The following is a 20,229-nucleotide window of genomic DNA, read 5'->3' as shown; positions in this document are numbered from 1 at the left end:
CTGTAAAATGGGGATTAACTGTGAGCTTCTTGTGGGACAACCTGATGACCCTGTATCTATCCCAGCGCTTAGAACAGTGTTCTGCACATAGTAAGCGCTTAACAAATACCAACATTATTATTATTAAAACCAAGGCACAGAACTATTTAGAGACTTGCCCAAGGTCACACTGCAGGCAAGCGTTGGAGCTGGTACTAAAACCCGGGTCTCTTGACTCCTTGTTCCGTTCTCTTGACACTGAACCCCACTGCCTTCCTAATTTGAAACTTGGAGCGTATTACAGTCAGCAATCTACTGCTCAGCCTCCTTCTTATGAGCCCCACATCCTTTAGTATCTTTCCAAGCTCTCTCTCGTCCAGTTTTCTTTAGCTTCTTCTACTTGGTCTGTCATTTACAACTGAAGCCCATGTAGATTACTGGGTAGATCTAGTTCGATGTAAAAGACGCGGTCCCCTAGTAACGTGAATTAACGTGAGGAAGCTGCAGGAACCCAGAGGGATTCCTCTCTGTCCAATTAATCAATAGTATTTACTGAGTGTCTACTACATGCTATCAAAGATAATTACTGAGTGCTGTGTGTTGAGCACTGTACTAAGTGCTTGGGAAGTACGCACATTTCTGTACTAGATGCTTGGAAGAGTACTCTCAATCAGAGCTCCCGGACAGCCCTGCAGATAAGTCAACGGCTGACACGATGGCATTAGAAAGAGCCGACTTTCAACACTGGAGGTCTGAGCCGAGGATGACTGGCAGACAACGTTTCTTCTCTGGGCGGAAATTACTCGGAAGGATTTTTTGTCGTGACCCTTACCTAAGCAACCCCAGGGGGCCGGTAGAGTAAAATACAATATCAATTAAGAACCTCAATGAGCAGTAGCTGCAATTAATAATCGGGCATGAAAACAAAGAGAGTTGAAGAGAATTAAAAGAAAGATTCAAGCCAAATGGCTTTCCCCAGCCACGGCCAGAGAAGGCAAACATCTTGCAGTTTCTTGGAATTTCAATACTTATTACAACCCATTAGACTTCAGCGTCCTTGAGGGTCAGACATATTTGCTGCTGTTGCATTTTCCCAACAATTAGTACATACAACACACTTGGTAAGTACTCAGTAATTAACACTGACAGTGATGACATTCATGTGAACTGAACATTTCCTGATTGTCTCCCCTCTTGGGTTGAAAGCTACTGGGGCTTTACCAGACTATCGCACTTACGCTTGCAATAGTATGGGCCTAGTAGTTAGAAGACCTGGGTTCTAATCCCTGCTTGGCCGCTTGCCTGCTGTGTGACCTTGGACAAGTCACTTGCCTTCCTCTGTGCCTCAATTCCCTCTTTTTTATGGTATTTTTTCTAGACTCTAGACTGCAAGTTCATTATAGGCAGGGGATGTGTCCGCTAATTCTGTTGAATTCTACTCTCCCAAGATCTTAGAACAGTGCTGTGTCCACGGTAAGGACTCAATAGACACCACTGATTAAGAGCTTACTATGTACCAGGCACTGTACTAAGCACTGAGCTGCAACTGCAAAATGGGGATTCAATACCTGTTCTCCCTTTTACTTAGACTGCGATTCCTATGTGGGACCTGATGATCTTATATCTACCTCAGTGCTTAGTACAGTACTTGACACATAGTAAACACTCAAAAAGCTCACCTAATTGTTATTATTAAAAACAGAGTTTTTATTATTATTATCATTAGTAGAATTAGTAATAGGAAGGTAAGCTCCTAAGTCTTTTAAAGCCATTTGAGCTTGGACCTACTCAGGTTGTTTCCTTGGGGGGTCTCACTGGACGAATTTCTGTATCCCAGCATCCCAAAGACAGTCTCCGGCTTCTGGCCGGGAAGGAGGGGAGCGTCTCTTCTGCTCCTCCAATCCCACTGTGGGAGAGGCAGTTTGGAGGAATGCCCCCTCCTACGATCAGAGCGGTCGCTCAGTACTGTGGTTACTGCTGCTGCTGCTGCGGCTGTTGTGCTCAGCAGGGTCAGAGTCTCCCAGCGGGACTCGGCCTGGTCAGATAGACCCAGGAACTGATTCTAGAGCTGGTGGCTCCTCCTACTTTCTTGGTCCTGCCAGTCACGGTCCGGATGGGGCAGTGGGGGGCAGCCACGTAGTGGAAAGTACCCCAGGCCTGGGAGTCAGAGGTCCTGAGTTCTAATCCCAGCTCTGCCACTTACCTCCCACGTGACCCGAGGCAAGTCGCTTCACTTCTCTGTGCCTCAGTTTCCTCATCTGTGAAATGGACATTAAAAACCTGCTCTTTCTCATGCTTTGACTGTGAGCCCCCTGTGGAACAGGGACTGTATCTGAACTGATGATTATGTATCTACCCCAGCACTTAGTATAGTGTTTGGCACATAGTAAACACTTTACAAATATAAAAACGGCGGGCAGAGGTACAGTCTCCCATGAAGGGCATGCCATTTGATACATCCAAGCCACTGCAGCTCTCCCAGTGCCTTCAGGGCTGGTGTTTAAGGCCAATGGCCTTGGTGCCACTCTCGATCGTGTCAGGGGTGGAGAGCTGCCAGCCTTGGCAGTAGACTGTCTTCTCTGTCAGGCTGCCAGGCAACACAGCCTCCCGTGGCGCCCTTCCCTGAATCAGAGATCTGACAGATGGAATGAGCTTTGGGAGTTCATTTGAACTTCCTCTGAGTCCCTGGAGAATTGCTCTTTCAGAGTCCATACTACCTCTTGATCTGTGTCTATCCACAAGGTAAAATTTACATATTATCAAGGCAAGGTCATTTATATGTGATGTGACAGAAGCCTAGATGGGGAAGATACCCATTTCAGGTTCATTAAATACAGAGACCATTAAGCCTCACACTCCAAATAATTGCTATTTCATTTACCAGATCCTCCCAGGCCCAGCACCTCAAAGGCACACACCAAAATACCTCATAACCCCCGCAAGAACTTGATTAAATCAAGGATAAACTGCTTTCATCATTACCATTACTTTCACGCTACTTTTCACAACCAGAGATGGGGATAGGACATAATTTTAAAATTTTCACAACAGACCTCACGGTCCCGGTTTGGACACAACATGGTGCTTGGTCCCCACAAGAAAGCCACTTTAGTCTCTTCACCAGGTATTACTATGAAGTAAGAGTCTACTTTCCCACTCCGCTCAGCTAATTCAGTCAGAAGGGAGGTTGAATGGCTGAATCAAGGTGACTTCAGGGCAAATGCTCTCTCTGGGCTACTGTCCAGATAACTGCACTAGGCCCCACTGAGAGACCCCTTGGAATCCTTGCACACTGAAACTTGGTTTTTGGGTTACCAGTGAGCCCCATCTGGGACAGGGGCTAAGTGGGACCTGATAATCTTGTATCTACCACAGTGCTCAGTACACTGCTAGGCACATAGAAAGCGCTGAACAAATACCACACTGTAAGCACTATTTCCATTTGGATTCCTGCTGAGGGCACAGAGAGACTGCTGCCTTTGCCACAGAGAGGGAAGGTGCTTTGTTACTGGTCTATATTTCACAAGACCATTTCCTCCTCAAAAAAAAAATGGCACCCTAACCCTAATTAGTTAGGGTTAGTTAGTTCTCCACCTTCAAGATCTACTTTCATGAATGTCAAGCCTCCTACCTGGCCAGAATCCTCTGGTATGGTTTGAAAAGGACAATGTGCCAGTAGGCAGGGTGTTGGAGCTGGTCTTTTCAGTCACCCCTACTGGCCTGGGAGAATTGGACAATTTGGGGGGCAGACGGGGAGAAGACATGCATAGGGAAGATTCTGAGCCTTACGGATATCAATCCGGAGGCGATAACTCACCCACCAGCCCCACACTGTGCATCTTACCTTCATAAAGCCAGTCGCTGAGGCCATTGAAAATCACACCTTCCTTCCCGGTAGAGACCACCCGGATAGCTTGCTTCCCCACATGGGCACAGTAATAGATGTTATTCTCAAAGATGAAGATCTAATTTGAAAACAGAGACAAAGCAACAACCAGTGAAGCAGTCATCAAACAGTGCCTGACTTTTTACAGCAATCTACCGTGCCGACATCCAGTCTTCATGCGGGCAACCAATTTAATTTTCACACAGTCCTTTGCCTCAGTTATTTCTCTGGCGCCACTGCTTTACAAAGACCTGACGTGGAGCTTGTTCCAGGTGCCTATTCACGGGGACAGAGAGCTGAGAGCACGGGTGAAGTCACTCTGTACACAAGGCCAGTGTCTGTCAGTCAGTCAGTCAGCCAGCCGTATTTATTGAGTGCTTACTATGTGCAGAGCACTGTACTACATGCTTGGTAGACTACAATGTAACAGACACACTCCTTGCCCCAAAGAGCTTACAGTTCCTTTTCCTTCCTTCTTTCTTTCCCTCCCTCCCTTCCTTCTTTCCTTCTCATTTATGAGTGCCTATTGAGTGCAAGGAACTGTACAAAGCACTAGGGAAGAATGTAATAATAAGAATGATAGTAATAACAATGATGATGATACAAAGGGGTATTTGTTAAGTGCGTACAATGTGAAAAGCACTGTGCTAAGTGCTGGGATAGATACAAGATAATCTGGTCAGACACAGTCCCTGTCTCGCATGGGGCTGACAGGCAAAGAATGGGGGACAGCATGCATTCAACAACCACTTTACAGATGAGGAAATTGAGGCACAGAGAAGTGAAGTGGCAAAGCCGGAATTAGAAGCCAGATCTCCTGACTTCCAGCTTAGCGCTCTTTCCACTAAACCGCACTGCTTCTCAAGAAGACATAGTCCCCTTACCCTCAGAAGGGTCCCAAACTAGAAGGGGGCCAGGGAGGTGGGCAGTGACCACCTGGGGATAAACTGAATTCAAAAAGATCAAACGATCATGGGCGAACAGTTCACCCAAAAAAGTCCCCAGGGCAAAGACTCTAACTCCATTCTGGAAAGATAGAACTGTAATTTCACAGAGTACACCCAGGAGAGGGTGGTATTGGGAGAAAAGAAAAAAAAAGCTGCAACAACAGCATTTGCTGTCTGCTCAGGCTCTGTGGGCAGGCGTTTCCACCAGAAATGAGCTGGAACATTTCCAGCAACTGGGAGAGAGGCTGATTTAATTTCAGCCACCATATCCTCATGAGTTCGCCTCGGGGCCCAAGCTTTACATTGTCTTTTAAGTCAAACAGGGCTGTGGCCAATTAATACTTTTTCCAAGTGAAAATATGCTGTGACAGATATTACATCAAGCTCTTCTCTCCTGGACTGAGTTTTCAGTCAGTGGAGAAAACAAATGGACTTCAAAGGTGCTTTCTGTTTTCTTTCTGGAAGTTCCACCTACTACTGTTGAGCAGACAAGTCTCAGACAGTGACATTCTGCACAGAACAGGATTCTTTGCATGGGTTGGATTGGGTGGCTTCTGTCAGAGAAGACATCAGCATTTACAGAGAAGAAACAAGAATGGCTTTAAAGTGAGGATCTAGCAGTGGGTGTCAATGAGATGCTAAGTGGCCCCCAATTCACTAACTCTCCTCTGGACTGGGGAGAATCCCGGTTCCGGTTTGAGGAAACCCGGTAACAGTAACATGATGGTGTTTATTAACCACTTATTTTGTGTCAAGCACTGCATCATTATAGATACGCGATAAACTGACAGTCTATCCTGCAGTGATTGGCAGGAGCGTGGTCTGGTATCCAAACTGATCTGTAAACATCTTTACTTTTGCCTCTCCCGGTTAAAGTGTATGATTCTTGTGGGTAAGGAACATGCCTTAGGCTTCTCAGTACAGTGCACTCAGTTAGTGATCAATAAACCCTGTTGCTACTATTACTACTAAAACTACAGTTACTACTACTTGTACATTCCAAGCGCTTAGTACAGTGCTCTGCACATAGTAAACGCTCAATTAATACTATGGAATGAATAAATGAATATGACTCTATAGGCCCTGGCTTAGTGTGCGATTGATGGTTGCTGCCTGGGCTGCTGCTATTTTTCCTCCTTTGCTAAGGATGCGTGATTCATGACAAATTCCCCAGGGGCAGAAATGTGTCTGTGCTAGGACCCAGGGTGATGATTTCCACCCTGTGGGTGGCTCAACAAATACTTGCTGCTGCTGCTGCTAAGGTCAGCATACTTAAAGTATTAATGCTAATAAAACCAAAGGAAATAACCCCTAATTCAACCAAAAGCACATTACCAGAAAAATCTGTCATTCATTTATTCAATCGTACTTACTGAGTGCTTACTGTGTGCTGTGTGAAGCACTGTACTAAGCACCTGGGAGAGTACTAACTGTTTTGGCTAGAACACTGTTAGTGAACTGGGGAACGTGCAATTCACTGTAAGTTCTGTACACTGGTAAGCTCCTTGTGGGTAGAGAACAGATCTACCAACTCTATTATATTACACTTGCCCAAGTGCTTAGTACAGTGCTCTGCACAAAGTACATGCTCAATAAATACAACTGACTGACTGATCTGACAAATTTTGGATCCCAGGTCTGCCACATGTCCGCTATGTGAGTCACTTCACCTTTCTGTGCCTCAGTTACCTCATCTCTAAAATTCATTCATTCATTCAATTGCATTTATTGAGTGCTTACTGTGTGCAGAGCACTGTACTAAGTGCTTTGGGGATTGAGAAAGTGAGCCCCATGTAAGACGGGGGGATAATCCAACCTGATTTGCTTATATTCACCCTAGCACTTAGTACAGTATTTGGCATATACTAAGTGCTTAACAAGTTCTATTATTCCCCCTCTACACTGTAAGCTCTTTGTGGGCAGGGAATGTCACTGTTTATTGTTGTATTGTACTTTTCCAAGCGCTCAGTCCAGTGCTCGGCACAGTAAGTGCTCAATAAATACGAATGAATCGGCTTGTGAGCATGCGGGCATTGTATGATCCTGGAGTTTTCCTTAAATTGGGGTTTTGCAGGAAGGCAGCTGCTATTTCTGGGAGAGCTGGGTGTACAGGAGACTTCTGGACTTGCTTTTTGTGCCAGCGTGGATACACCCTCCAGGCACTAAATTCCCCCAATAAGCTGACGTGAAGTGTCATTTTCCCATTGAATTCAGCCCAGGACCCAATACAAGGAGCATCAAACTTTGGTAATGAGAATGTAGTTACCATCGGGGCTTTCGGATAATGGATCTCTACAAAGGCCCAGAAATCACAAGCACTAACACCATGAGAACCATCTAAAAGCATGTGGCAATTTGATCAATTATCTACCGCTGCTCAACAGAAAATGGCACTCTGCAAACTCTTTCACACACCGGTTAACCTCATTTCTCGGCTGTGGCCCAGAGAAGCCCTCCGCCCGCCAAACAAGCCGCTGAATTTTATAAGATGACAGAAAAATCGATTCTTTGCTTTGTGTGTTTACTGCATTTTTATTCATTTTCCAATTATGAATGGTCTTGCATTCCCAGCATACACACAGCACCAGGAAAATGTTCTCCAAATTTGCCACGGTCAGAGAACCCAAAATCTATCTAGACATTCTGACTGTCTCTAGGGGCTCTCTGAGGACCCTTTTAAACACTGTCATCTTTTAAAGATAAATTTAACCCTTCAACAAGATGCAGTTCTCTGCACCCAGTATGGGTTTGATAATTCCTGCTGCTGCTGTTGGTAGGGTTCTGACCCTATATTCATATAATAATAATAATGATGTTGAAAATAATTTTGTTAAGTGCTTACTATGTGCCAAGTACTATGCAAACCCTGAGGACAATGCAAAATAATCAGTTAGGACACAGTCCCTGACGCATGTAGGGTTCCCAGTTGATGGGAGAGGGAAAAAAGGGATTTAATCCCCCATTGTGCAGATGAGGAAACTGACACACTGAGAAGTGAAGTGACTTGTCCAAGGTCATACAGCAGGCCAGTGGCAGAACTGGGATTAGAACCCAATCCTCTGATTTCCTGACCCGTGTTTTTTCCACTATGCCATGCTGCTTCTTTGAGAAATCCTTCTCTTCCTCTCACCCAAAGAACTCTACTGTTCCATCTAGATGACAGAATACGTCACCCGCATCTACAGATGACTTGGATAATTGTGTCCTGAAAGTCTATTATGACTTCAGTTTTCTACGCATTTCAGTGTTGAAAAGAACAAACCAATTTATTCTCCTAAAGCATCCACAAGATTGAGAAGGTAGATCCAAACCCAATCTGTGTATCATTCAAGACCTCTCCCTTTCTGCCTTTTCACCATGCCACTCTTCACTAACACTTCCCTTTTGGATTTCTCCAGAAGGTGGCAGAAGAAATGATGAAAACTAAAGTCAAGCCCTTTTCCTGCTTGCTCATTGCTCAGGGAAAAGATTTGCTGAGAAAAGGGGTTGAAACTATGGCCCAAAATGAGGCTTGAGGATTGCCTGTAGGTTGCAGTGATCTGGGGGATCTCTGATTGTAATTACTATGGGAAGAAAAAGCTGGCTGAAGTTAACCACTGAGGCTTTCACAAACTGCAATAATCCTCTCCCATGCCTCTAAACCTAAAGACTCAAAAACTCTTCTAGACCACTGGCAGACCCCAAACAGACCCCAGCACTAGGTAACCTTTGACATCACTTCCAGTCTCAATGACTGCTTGCTTGCTTGCTAAAGGGACAGTCTGTTTTTTCCTCACTGGGCTGGATTTCCAAGCCCTTTCAAAAGCCACATTCCTTTTTTATGAATCTCGCTCGCTGTCCTGTTGGCTCAAGGATCACCGTCCTGTTGGCTCAAGGATTTTCTTTCGGCTGAACACCTGATGCACAGCAGTCAATAAGTCTCCATGACAGACAGCATGGGCCTGGGAGTCAGAAGGTCATGGGTTCTAATCACAGTTCCACTTGTCCGCTGTGTGACCTTGGGCAAGTCACTTCACATCACTATGCCTCAGTTACCTCATCTGTAAAATGGGGATCGAGACTGTGAGCCCCACGTGGGACAAGTGACTGTGTCCAACCCGATTTACCTGTATCCACCCCAGTGCTTAGAACAGTGCTTGGCACATAGTAAGCCCTTTACACATACTACAAATGTCATTATTATTGGTGCATTTTGTGCTTCAAAACATTAATCAGGTGAAATCCTTCAAGATAACATGATAAAACTAGCGGCATATACTGGCTACTGATTGGTCATCTTCATAGTTTGAATGACTAGGCCCCCCCATTCAATAGTATTTATTGAGCGCTTACTATGTGCAGAGCACTGTACTAAGCGCTTGGGATGAACAAGTCGGCAACAGATAGAGACAGTCCCTGCCGTTTGACGGGCTTACAGTCTAATCGGGGGAGACGGACAGACAAGAATAATGGCACTAAACAGCGTCAAGGGGAAGAACATCTCGTAAAAACAATGGCAACTAAATAGAATCAAGGCGATGTACAATTCATTAACAAAATAAATAGGGTAACGAAAATATATACAGTTGAGCGGACGGGTACAGTGCTGTGGGGATGGGAAGGGAGAGGTGGAGGAGCAGAGGGAAAAGGGGAAAATGAGGCTTTAGCTGCGGAGAGGTAAAGGGGGGATGGCAGAGGGAGTAGAGGGGGAAGAGGAGCTCAGTCTGGGAAGGCCTCTTGGAGGAGGTGATTTTTAAGTAAGGTTTTGAAGAGGGAAAGAGAATCAGTTTGGCGGAGGTGAGGAGGGAGGGCGTTCCAGGACCGCGGGAGGACGTGACCCAGGGGTCGACGGCGGGATAGGCGAGACCGAGGGACGGCGAGGAGGTGGGCGGCAGAGGAGCGGAGCGTGCGGGGTGGGCGGTAGAAAGAGAGAAGGGAGGAGAGGTAGGAAGGGGCAAGGTGATGGAGAGCCTTGAAGCCTAGAGTGAGGAGTTTTTGTTTGGAGCGGAGGTCGATAGGCAACCACTGGAGTTGTTTAAGAAGGGGAGTGACATGCCCAGATCGTTTCTGCAGGAAGATGAGCCGGGCAGCGGAGTGAAGAATAGACCGGAGCGGGGCGAGAGAGGAGGAAGGGAGGTCAGAGAGAAGGCTGACACAGTAGTCTAGCTGGGATATAACGAGAGCCCGTAATAGTGAGGTGGCCGTTTGGGTGGAGAGGAAAGGGCGGATCTTGGCGATATTGTAGAGGTGAAACCGGCAGGTCTTGGTAACGGATAGGATGTGTGGGGTGAACGAGAGGGACGAGTCAAGGATGACACCGAGATTGCGGGCCTGCGGGACGGGAAGGATGGTCGTGCCATCCACGGTGATGGAGAAGTCTGGGAGCGGACCGGGCTTGGGAGGGAAGATGAGGAGCTCAGTCTTGCTCATGTTGAGTTTTAGGTGGCGGGCCGACATCCAGGTGGAGACGTCCCGGAGGCAGGAGGAGATGCGAGCCTGAAGGGAGGGGGAGAGGACAGGGGCGGAGATGTAGATCTGCGTGTCATCTGCGTAGAGATGGTAGTCAAAGCCGTGAGAGCGGATGAGTTCACCGAGGGAGTGAGTGTAAATGGAGAACAGAAGAGGGCCAAGAACTGACCCTTGAGGAACTCCAACAGTTAAAGGATGGGAGGGGGAGGAGGCTCCAGCGTAGGAGACCGAGAATGATCGGCCAGAGAGGTAAGAGGAGAACCAGGAGAGGACAGAGTCCGTGAAGCCAAGGTGAGATAAGGTATGGAGGAGGAGGGGATGGTCGACAGTGTCAAAGGCAGCAGAGAGGTCAAGGAGGATCAGAATGGAGTAGGAGCCATTGGATTTGGCAAGAAGGAGGTCATGGGTGACCTTAGAGAGAGCAGTCTCGGTAGAGTGGAGGGGACGGAAGCCAGATCGGAGGGGGTCCAGGAGAGAATGGGAGTTAAGGAATTCTAGGCATCGATTGTAGACGACTCGTTCTAAGATTTTGGAAAGGAAGGGTAGTAGGGAGATAGGACGATAACTGGAGGGGGAAGTGGGGTCAAGAGCGGGTTTTTTTAGGATGGGGGAGACGTGGGCGTGTTTGAAGGCAGAGGGGAAGGAGCCCTTGGAGATTGAGTGGTTAAAAATAGAAGTTAAGGAAGGGAGGAGGGCAGGGGCGATGGTTTTAAGAAGGTGAGAGGGAATGGGGTCCGAGGCGCAGGTGGAGGGGGTGGCACTTGCGAGGAGGGAGGAGATCTCCTCTGAGGATACTGCAGGGAAGGATGGGAAAGTAGGGGAGGGGGTTGTTGGGGGGGAGGGGAGAGGCGGAGGGGTGACTTTGGGGAGCTCAGACCTGATCGTGTTGATTTTCGTGAGGAAATAGGTGGCCAGATCATTAGGGGTGAGAGATGGGGGAGGGGGAGGAACAGGGGGCCTAAGGAGGGAGTTAAAGGTCCGGAACAATCGGCGGGGGTGACGGGCATGGGTGTCGATGAGGGAGGAGAAGAAGCTTTGCCTGGCGGAGGAGAGGGCAGAGTTAAGGCAGGAAAGGATAAATTTGAAGTGTGTGAGGTCGGCTCGGTGCTTGGACTTTCGCCAGCAGCGCTCAGCAGCTCGAGCATAGGAGCGTAGGAGGCGGACGGAGGAGGTGATCCAGGGCTGTGGGTTAGTGGCGCGAGAGCGGCGGAGGGAAAGGGGGGCGAGAGAGTCGAGATGAGTAGAGAGGGTGGAGTTGAGAGCGGAGACCTGATCGTCGAGAGTGGGAAGAGAGGACAGGGCGGCAAGGTGAGGCGAGATGCTATTGGAAAGACGGATGGGATCGAGAGAGCGGAGGTCTCTGTGGGGCAGTAGCGAAGATTTGCAGGGGGAGGGAGTGTGAGAGATGAGGCAGGTGAGAAGGTTATGGTCCGAGAGAGGGATTTCAGAGTTGGTGAGTGAGGAGATAGTGCAGCGGTAGGAGATGACAAGATCGAGGGTGTGACCGAGTCGGTGAGTGGGCGCGGTATGGTGGAGGAGGAGGTCGGCAGAGTCGAGGAGGGATAGCAGGCGGGCGGCAGAGGAGTCATCGGGTACATCCGTATGGATGTTGAAGTCTCCAAGGATCAGAGTGGGCAGAGAGAAGGAGAGAAGGAAGGTGAGAAAGGGGTCAAGGTGGTTGAAGAAGTCGGAGGTGGGACCGGGAGGGCGGTAGATGACGGCGACAAGTAACTGGAGTGGGTGGTAGAGGCGAATGATATGGGCTTCGAAGGAGGGGAAGGAGAGGGAGGGGGGAGGAGGGATAGTGCGGAAGCGGCATCGGGGCGAGAGGAGGAAGCCGACGCCTCCTCCCTTACCGGTGAGTCTGGGGGAGTGGGAGAAGGAGAGGCCTCCGCTGGAGAGAGCGGCGGCGGAGACCGTGTCTTCGGGAGAGAACCACGTTTCCGAAAGGGCGAGGAGGAGGAGAGAGCGGGAGAGGAAAAGGTCATGGATGAAAGGTAGCTTGCCTGTAACAGAGCGGGGGTTCCAGAGGCCACACTTGAAAGTAGCTGTGGGTGCAAGGGGAGGAGGGGGGGAAGGGCGGGGGGAGGGGAGGGTTTGGATGGGAAGGAGGTGGCGGGGCCCTGGACGAGGAGAGGGGGATGAGGGGTGGCGGTGGGACAAGAGGACTGGGATGGGGCATGGGTGGGGAAGAGAGAAGGGGGGAGGGGGTGAAGAGGGGGTTAGGTGGGGGGAAGAGTAGGGGGAGGGGGAAGAGGGGTAGCACTGGTAAAGTGGGGTTCTAGGGCGGGAGAGAGGAGGTGGGGAGGAGACAGAGGAGAGAGCGGGAAAGAGCTGAGCGAGAGAGGGGAAGGGGAAGGGGAAGGGGAGGATAGGAAGGGGCGGGAGGGGGGAGGGGGGGAGGAGGGACATGGCGAGGCCAGAGAGGTGGGTGGCAGCCAGTCTTCTGACCTGGGGGTGGCCTTGGAGAAGAGGGAGGTGGGACTTCCCATGTTGCTCACGAGAAAGGAACCCAGGCTAACTGTACCCCAGATGGTCTGGTTTGTCAGCCCTGGCTTCAGAATGGCAGCCGGACTGGGATAGGCAGGAAGGCAATTGTGACTCCTAGCCAGACCCCGGACCTTGGGGGTTCTTGCCGCTCGAGGTCCACCTCCACACTTGTTGTCCCAAGTTCCAGAGTGGCATCCACTCTGGAGAGAAGCAGCGTGGCCTTAACTAAGTGTTAGGAACTTAGTACAATGTCTGACACATGGTCAGCGCTTAACAAATACTCTAGTTATTATTGTGGAAAAAGCATGGACCTGGGAGTTAGAAGGACCTGGGTTCTAATCCCAGCTCTGCCATTAATCTCCTGGGTGACCTTGGGTAAGACACTTCACTTCTCCATTCCTCAGTTCTCCTGTTCTCCCTTCTACTTAGGCTGTGAATGTCACAAGGGACAGGAACTGCATCCAACCTAATTCACTTGTATCTACACCAGCGCGTGGAACAGTGTTTGACACATATTAAGTGCTCCGCATATACTGTTAAAAATATTTCTACCATGTTAGGGAAGTCATGAATATTTCAAAGTGCACTGCCACTAATATTTTAAACCAGCCCTGGTTTTAAAGGATACCCCTTCTCCTGAGCAAAACAGATGACATGCAAAACAATATGCATCCTGTCTTCTGAAGAAAAAATAACATTTATTGAGTACCGGAGTGCTTGGAAGAAGGCAATAGAATTAGAAGATATGATCCCAGCCCTCAAGAAGCTTAATACCTAGTGGGGGAGGCAGACAAGAAAATTTACAGATAGGAGGCAGAAGAAGTGGAGTCATATCTCTATATGACATGGATGTAGCTACCCTCTGCTGGGAGCTCAGTAATTTCCATTTCTGGAAAAACCTTGCACTCCAAAATTACAGCAATATGAAAGTGTTCATTTATAAGCTTGTCCCTCAAATTCTCCAGAGTGTCAGGAGAAATTCAAGACGTAAGCTATCCCTAGGATGATGAAAATGTTACCTCTTGGAGGCTAAATGCTAATAAGTATCAATAGCATATTAAGTAAGATTTCCCCATCCTCCACCAACTCACTGTCTGGCTCTTCACGTATTCTAGCTGATCAAAAAGAATAGTTAAAATACAACCATTATGGCGAATCACACCATTCAGGAGCTTTATGGAACTTCCATTATTAAGGGAACAAAATTACCATTTTCTAATTTATAACCACCTTCCTGATAATGCATTTGGGCTCTGCGGGTAGAAAAAAGAGAAGCAAGATAACACTTGCCTAGTGTCAACAGGAAAATTGTAAAGATCATAATGTGCAACAACACATTTGAAGGGTGAATGTCTGAAAGTTTTGTAATTAATTAGCCCTGGTCTTCCAAGTGCCACGCTAGACAGCCATGTGATCCTATAGTATTTTTAAAGTACATTTTGGTCTAACACCACCCAGCTAAAAGATTTGAAAACCCTGAAGGAGAAGCTTCCAAAAGCCTTTTCTATCTCTCACACACTCTCATTTCTTTTCTTTGGGTTGCAGAGGAATTCAGGTTTTACGCAAGGCAAGTGAAAATCGGGGCACTAATTTTAGAAATGAGGAGGTCCTTAAAGAAACAAATATCTTGGTCTACACAGGCAATCACACAAGAAGGAAAATTCTAATTCTCTCTAAATGTACCAGAGGAGACACATCTCTTGTACTAGAGAAGAGGTGTAGCTTAGTGGATAGAGCACAGGCCTGGGAGTCAGAAGGATCTGGGTTCTTATCTCGGCTCTGCCACGTGTCTGCTGTGTGACCTTGGGCAAGTCACTTCACTTCCCTGGACCTCAGTTACCTCAGCTGTAAAATGTGAGCCCCTTGTGGGACAAGGACAATATCCAACCTTGATTATCTTGTATCTACCCCAGTGCTTAGAACTGGGCACATAGCAAGTGCTTAACAAGTACCATAATAATAATAATTACCATTATTAGGGGCCAGAAGTCCACTTTATCTCCCATCTCTGGCTGAGGGTGACCAGGTCTCCAGTTTTATACAAGCCAGTATGGTGTTTAGCTCTTTGGTCCCCTGTCCCTCTAAGTACTTACCAATACTCATAGTACTTACGTACATATGTTATATACTCAATTACTTCCTTCTATATATAGTCTCTGTCTCCACATTGGACAATGAGTAGTATTCACTGAATGCTTACTATATGCAAAATCCTGTGCTTAGCACTGGGAGAGTACTCTAGCTCACCAGCAGCAATCTGATCTAGTAATTCTGTCTCTCTCAGAACAATCTTTTATTCAGAGAGTGCCAAGTAATACGATGTAACATTTAGTAAAAGATGAATTAACAGCTTTATGTATTAGGCTTGTACCTTTCAACCTTTTCAGCAGCTATGACTTTTTAACACTGCATGGAAATTAACCTGGGTTTTCCTTATCCAAAATCTGAAAGAAATCATACTATGCCTAAAAGAAACTGGGCTATCGAAATGAAAAGGGAAAAGTAAAAAATCTCCAAAACACTACCCAAAGCCTCCTCAGTTGCCACAACATTGTTGAAGAAGGAGTGTTGGGTGAAAATTTTCAGCGATAAAATGAGGGGAAGGCTGTGGGTTGAGGAGAAACTTCAGCCTGTTTGTACAGCATTATAATCGAAAACATACCCCATGTCTGCCTAGAATTTCCATTTTTTTCCTAGTGGTTATCTGCTAACCAATTCACTGATTTCTTCATGATTTTGTTCTCTTGGAGAGGGAGGATTTCGAGGATGACGCACCGTGTAAAGAAACAGACACAGGAAATTTGAAAGACAGTACTCACTAACTACATTCCCAATATGTGGGGTTCCTTGATTAGATTGTAGGAGAGAGAGAGACAGAGAGAGAGAGAGAAAACAGATCCAGGAATCCCAAGCCTTCAGCACTCCCTGGATTATGGGGGTGGAGGAGACTCTGAGCGGATCATTTTGGGGAGGCTAGGAGAAGTGGCGCTATTTGAGAAGAAGCTCCTTCACAGAAGCTCCTGGCCTCTCCCTGACTTTCCTGTCACTGTAGACAGCACTACCACCCACCCTGTACGACAAACCCATAACCATAACTGACCAGGCCTTCAATTTCTTCTTCTCCCATTCCCTTCTACATCACTTTTGTTCTTGAATTTACACCCTTTACTCATCCATCCCTCAACCCCACAGCCCTTATGTACATATTCATAATTAATTTATGTATTTTAATGTCTGTCTCCCCCTCTAGACTGCAAGCTTGTTGTGGGCAGGGAACGTGTCTACCAATTCTGTTATACTGTACTCTCCTAAGTGCTTACTACAGTGTTATGTACACAATAAGCACTCCATAACTACGATTGATGGATTGATTGGTTCTTTACACGGGACTTAGTTATTAACAGTGATTATCCCTATTAATCCCTATTTTACAGATGAGGAGACTGAGACATAGAGAAGTTCTGTGATTTGCCCAAGGTCACAGTGCAGGCAAGTGGTGGAGCCAGGATTAGAATCTAGGTCCTCTGACTTCCACTAGGCCACGCTGCTTCTCAACAGAACTCAAAATGGAGGCAGGAGGCAGTATTCTAAAGGGTCTCCCTCCCCCTACTTCTCTCCTAGAATTCCAGGCCAGAACTTTTCAAATAATAATAACATTGATAATAATAATTGTGGTATTTGTTAAGTGATTACTGTGAGTCAAGCACTGGGGACTCACAGTAGAAGAGGGAGAACAGGTATTGAATTCCCATTTATTTGCTATTGTTTTAATGAGATGTTCTTCCCCTTGATTCTATTTACTGCTATTGTTCTTGTCTGTCCCTCTCCCCCGATTAGACTGTAAGCCCGTCAAAGGGCAGGGACTGTCTCTGCTACCGATTTGTACATTCCAAGCGCTTAGTACAATGTTCTGCACATAGTAAGCGCTCAATAAATACTACTGAATGAATGAATTCTGCAGACGAGGGAACTAAGGCACAGAGAAGAAGTGACTTGCCCAAAGTTACACAGCTAGTTAGTGGCGCATCTGGAATTAGAATCCAGGTCCTCTGACTCCAGAGCTGGTACTCCTTCCACTAGCCCACACGGCTTCAAATCTCTGTAGAGCTCAGTGGAATTTTCCCAACATTCTCTCTGGAGCAGAGCAGTGTGGGCTCCTGAAACATAAGGTTCATTCATTCATTCAATAGTATTTATTGAGCGCTTACTATGTGCAGAGCACTGTACTAAGCGCTTGGGATGAACAAGTCGGCAACAGATAGAGACAGTCCCTGCCGTTTGACGGGCTTACAGTCTAATCGGGGGAGACGGACAAACAAGAACAATGGCACTAAACAGCGTCAAGGGGAAGAACATCTCGTAAAAACAATGGCAACTAAATAGAATCAAGGCGATGTACAATTCATTAACAAAATAAATAGGGTAACGAAAATATATACAGTTGAGCGGACGGGTACAGTGCTGTGGGGATGGGAAGGGAGAGGTGGAGGAGCAGAGGGAAAAGGGGAAAATGAGGCTTTAGCTGCGGAGAGGTAAAGGGGGGATGGCAGAGGGAGTAGAGGGGAAAGAGGAGCTCAGTCTGGGAAGGCCTCTTGGAGGAGGTGATTTTTAAGTAAGGTTTTGAAGAGGGAAAGAGAATCAGTTTGGCGGAGGTGAGGAGGGAGGGCGTTCCAGGACCGCGGGAGGACGTGACCCAGGGGTCGACGGCGGGATAGGCGAGACCGAGGGACGGCGAGGAGGTGGGCGGCAGAGGAGCGGAGCGTGCGGGGTGGGCGGTAGAAAGAGAGAAGGGAGGAGAGGTAGGAAGGGGCAAGGTGATGGAGAGCCTTGAAGCCTAGAGTGAGGAGTTTTTGTTTGGAGCGGAGGTCGATAGGCAACCACTGGAGTTGTTTAAGAAGGGGAGTGACATGCCCAGATCGTTTCTGCAGGAAGATGAGCCGGGCAGCGGAGTGAAGAATAGACCGGAGCGGGGCGAGAGAGGAGGAAGGGAGGTCAGAGAGAAGGCTGACACAGTAGTCTAGCCGGGATATAACGAGAGCCCGTAATAGTAAGGTAGCCGTTTGGGTGGAGAGGAAAGGGCGGATCTTGGCGATATTGTAGAGGTGAAACCGGCAGGTCTTGGTAACGGATAGGATGTGTGGGGTGAACGAGAGGGACGAGTCAAGGATGACACCGAGATTGCGGGCCTGCGGGACGGGAAGGATGGTCGTGCCATCCACGGTGATGGAGAAGTCTGGGAGCGGACCGGGCTTGGGAGGGAAGATGAGGAGCTCAGTCTTGCTCATGTTGAGTTTTAGGTGGCGGGCCGACATCCAGGTGGAGACGTCCCGGAGGCAGGAGGAGATGCGAGCCTGAAGGGAGCGGGAGAGGACAGGGGCGGAGATGTAGATCTGTGTGTCATCTGCGTAGAGATGGTAGTCAAAGCCGTGAGAGCGGATGAGTTCACCGAGGGAGTGAGTGTAAATGGAGAACAGAAGAGGGCCAAGAACTGACCCTTGAGGAACTCCAACAGTTAAAGGATGGGAGGGGGAGGAGGCTCCAGCATAGGAGACCGAGAATGATCGGCCAGAGAGGTAAGAGGAGAACCAGGAGAGGACAGAGTCCGTGAAGCCAAGGTGAGATAAGGTATGGAGGAGGAGGGGATGGTCGACAGTGTCAAAGGCAGCAGAGAGGTCAAGGAGGATCAGAATGGAGTAGGAGCCATTGGATTTGGCAAGAAGGAGGTCATGGGTGACCTTAGAGAGAGCAGTCTCGGTAGAGTGGAGGGGACGGAAGCCAGATTGGAGGGGGTCTAGGAGAGAATGGGAGTTAAGGAATTCTAGGCATCGATTGTAGACGACTCGTTCTAAGATTTTGGAAAGGAAGGGTAGTAGGGAGATAGGACGATAACTGGAGGGGGAAGTGGGGTCAAGAGCGGGTTTTTTTAGGATGGGGGAGACGTGGGCGTGTTTGAAGGCAGAGGGGAAGGAGCCCTTGGAGATTGAGTGGTTAAAAAGGTTCTTTGGCGTGGATTTGTACCTGTAGCCCAACCACCCCTAGCCCTTCTGTACATATCAATTTACATACCCTTCTATTTAAGCCCTAACTCCTATATTTCCAATCACTTCTCCTTCTTCCTCTTATCTGGAAATTATTTCACTGTCCTCCTTCCCCGTTTGGTGATAAGCTCTTTGAGGGCAAATATCCAGTCTGCTAATTGTATAGTACTCTTCTAAGTGTTCAATTCAGAGCTCTGTGGACAGTAAGCACTCAATAAATCCTACCGATTGACTGACTTATAATGAAGGGTCACAGTCCCATCATTTATGATTCCCAGTCTTGGAGCCACAGAGTCAGATGGTTGTTTTCCCTAAAGAGTTTCCTAACAGTGCAGTTCATGGTTTCAAACTCTTTCAAACGTGCATTTCTGATTCTGGAAAACATAAAAACTGTTGCTAATGGGGCTCCTTCTTCTCCCTGTCTTAATGGGAGAGTGCTTTTCCCTGTGGCAGCACATAGAATCGTGGCCAGTTCTACCATACTTCTCTGCCCTACTGTTTGATATGTTTATTTTAATTTATGGCTGCCTTGTTACATTACCTACGGAATATATCAGTAAATGGACTCTTTCTTACTGTAGAACTCTGGTTGGGCTTCGAAATTCTACATGATGGATTATCTTGAAATTCTCTAACCTAATAGTGCTGATGCTTATGTAGGGCACTGTTATAAATTCGATTTTTCACAAAGAAGGCAGTAAAACCCTCATTGGTCACAGCTGCATTAAGGAACCTTATGAGAAGAGAAGAGCATTATCTGGGGGCTCATACAAGCATTTAGATTTCGGACATCTGAACTCTATTTTCAACTCTATTTTCAAACAGCATGGTCTAGAAGAAAGAGCCTGGGCCTAGGAGTCAGAAGGGCCTGGGTTGTAATCCCGGATCCACCACCTGTCTGCTCTGTGACCTTGGACATGTCACTTCACTTCTCTGTGCCTCAGTTACCTCATCTGTAAAATGGGGATCAAGGCTGGGAGCTCCATGTGGAACATGCACTGTGTCCAATTTGATTAGCTTGTATCTACCCCAGAGCTTAATACAGTGCCTGGCACATAGTAACACTTTAAAAACCCACACGAAACAATAACAAAAACTCTGTTTCGGATTTACTCTTCATTTCTCTCCTCTTCTGAAAAGTGACTCTCAGAAAACATATTTATTGAGTGCTTACCATGAGCAGAGTACTATATTAAGTTATTTGGATCTGGAAAAGAGTCTAGACTAGTAGTGAAGAAAGGCAAAGTGCCCCAAAGAACTCCCAAAGACTGCTGCTCCCAATGATTCTGCTTCAATCTCCCTAGAGTGTCTCACGGTCAGTAAGAAGTGCAAACAGTTCAATAGAGGAGTTGATTTCCTACAACCTTCATCGTATTTTGGGCTTGGCTCCTCATTCCTGGCTTGCTCCTCCCCTCTGAAATCTGGTGTCTGGAAGGGCCAG

At 47.5% G+C, this 20,229-nt stretch overlaps 1 protein-coding gene across 5 annotated transcripts in view; it reads right to left on the bottom strand.

Annotated features, from left to right (window-relative positions):
- Positions 1-20,229, bottom strand: part of DPP6 (dipeptidyl peptidase like 6) — a 618,762-nt gene that overhangs the window by 72,282 nt on the left and 526,251 nt on the right. For all 5 annotated transcript variants that reach the window (XM_029077439.2, XM_029077436.2, XM_029077438.2 and 2 more), the window contains one exon: positions 3,824-3,944. In XM_029077439.2, the coding sequence (XP_028933272.1) occupies positions 3,824-3,944 (121 nt within the window). The remainder of the gene's footprint in view (positions 1-3,823; positions 3,945-20,229) is intronic.

The sequence above is a fragment of the Ornithorhynchus anatinus genome, chromosome 13 (genome assembly GCF_004115215.2).
Source record: "Ornithorhynchus anatinus isolate Pmale09 chromosome 13, mOrnAna1.pri.v4, whole genome shotgun sequence".
In the NCBI taxonomy this organism is placed as follows: domain Eukaryota; kingdom Metazoa; phylum Chordata; class Mammalia; order Monotremata; family Ornithorhynchidae; genus Ornithorhynchus; species Ornithorhynchus anatinus.
The sequence above is the reverse complement of the archived record's forward strand: the minus strand, read 5'-3'. Positions and strand labels throughout refer to the sequence as shown.